Source organism: Verticillium alfalfae, genomic scaffold (assembly GCF_000150825.1).
Source record: "Verticillium alfalfae VaMs.102 supercont1.2 genomic scaffold, whole genome shotgun sequence".
Classification (NCBI taxonomy): Eukaryota; Fungi; Ascomycota; class Sordariomycetes; order Glomerellales; family Plectosphaerellaceae; genus Verticillium; species Verticillium alfalfae.
This window is the reverse complement of record NW_003315037.1, coordinates 1,241,637-1,243,026: the sequence shown is the minus strand read 5'-3', so window position 1 is coordinate 1,243,026 and position 1,390 is coordinate 1,241,637. Positions and strand designations below refer to the sequence as shown.

Genomic DNA, 1,390 nt, shown 5'->3' with positions numbered 1-1,390 from the left:
GGATGGATGATAATGATGATTATATACTTGTGAAGAAAATGTCCTTTTCTTTGTTCCGGTTGTCGTAGTCCATGATGTCTTGCTCCCGAGCCCCACCAGTGTCCACCCCACGCAAGCTTCCTTCTGGCCGGGCCCGGGCTCCCGCTTTTTCTTCGTCGTCACGTCTTCGCGGCCGCTCAAGAAGACGGGCGCCGCGCCGTCGAAGCTGTGGCAGCCGCGCTCGTGGCGCTTCATGTTGCTGCGGACGCTGAAGGCCTTGCCGCAGCCGCCGTGCGGGCACTTGAAGGGCTTCTCACCGGTGTGGGAGTGCGAGTGGATGCGGAGGCTGCTGGGGCGGGAGAAGGCCTTGTTGCACGTCGGGCAGACGTAGCGGTCCTGGCTCTGGGGGAAGCTGGCGGCAGCCGAGGGGGAGATGTAGTGGTGGTGCTGCCACGGGTTGGGGCCGCCGAGCATCGTCGGCGGGGCCACCGAGGGAGGGAACGCCGCGGGCAGGGGTCTCTGGTAGTAGAGGCTGGTGATCTGAGCCTGGGGCGGAGGGTAGAAGGGGACCGGGCCGACGGAGTGGTGGTGGTGCGGTTGCTGATGGTGGGGAGGGAGGTAGGAGGAGGCGGCTGCCGAAGCAGAGGGGTAGTGGGACGAGGCCGGAGGCGGGTAGGGCGTCGTCTGATGGATGGGAAGGCGGGCAGCCGGGGTGTGGGACATGGCGCGCTGGTGTTGGTGGTGGACGTCCTCCAGGGGCGGTGTTGTCTCGTAGTAGTAGTTGTGAGGATGGGGTGCTGAGACGGCGGACATCTGGCTGACCGAGCGAGTTGAGGGCGAGTTGTATCCGTCGAATGAAGCATCGGTGCTCATGGGGGGCGTGGGTGGGAAGTTAGCCCGAGCCTGGGAGTGACTGCCCCCATAGTGAGACGAGCTGGGTCTCGTTTCTGGCTTTGCAGAGACGGCATCTCCTTTGAGAACTGTAGTGGATGGTATCAGAACGTGCTGTTTGTCTAGTGGTGTTGCTGATCCATCCTTACCTTGTTGGTTTTGAGGATGTGTCTCGCTCGTGGGCGAGCCCTGGTCTGCCAGGCCAAGGAGGTTGGAGATGGAGGGAAGGGAGCACTTGGTTGATTCGTCCATGGGGGGCGATGGTGGAGGTTGAGGAGCGTAGGCGTACTGTGTCGTCGTGGCTCCTTGGGTGTTGCTGATGTAGTGATGCATGATGACCGGCACTGGCGACTTCTCTTGCGTTCCTTGGAGTGATGATCCCAGTATCTTTCGTTGTATAACGTTCGTGAGTGATGTTGCAGTTGCGAAGGACTGTCTTTAAACACTGGTTCGACTCCGTGCGACTCTGCTCGAGAGGTGTCCTGTCCAAATCGATGTCGAGGTAGCGTGTACTGGCTGT

At 60.9% G+C, this 1,390-nt stretch overlaps 1 protein-coding gene across 1 annotated transcript in view; it reads right to left on the bottom strand.

Moving 5' to 3' along the window:
• Nucleotides 1-1,203, bottom strand: part of VDBG_01834 (conserved hypothetical protein) — a gene marked incomplete at both ends in the record, with an annotated part of 1,700 nt that extends 497 nt beyond the window's left edge. The window contains 2 exons of the mRNA XM_003007600.1: nucleotides 28-959; nucleotides 1,020-1,203. Coding sequence (XP_003007646.1) covers nucleotides 28-959; nucleotides 1,020-1,203 — 1,116 coding nt within the window. The remainder of the gene's footprint in view (nucleotides 1-27; nucleotides 960-1,019) is intronic.
• Between the last annotated feature and the right edge of the window lie 187 nt (nucleotides 1,204-1,390).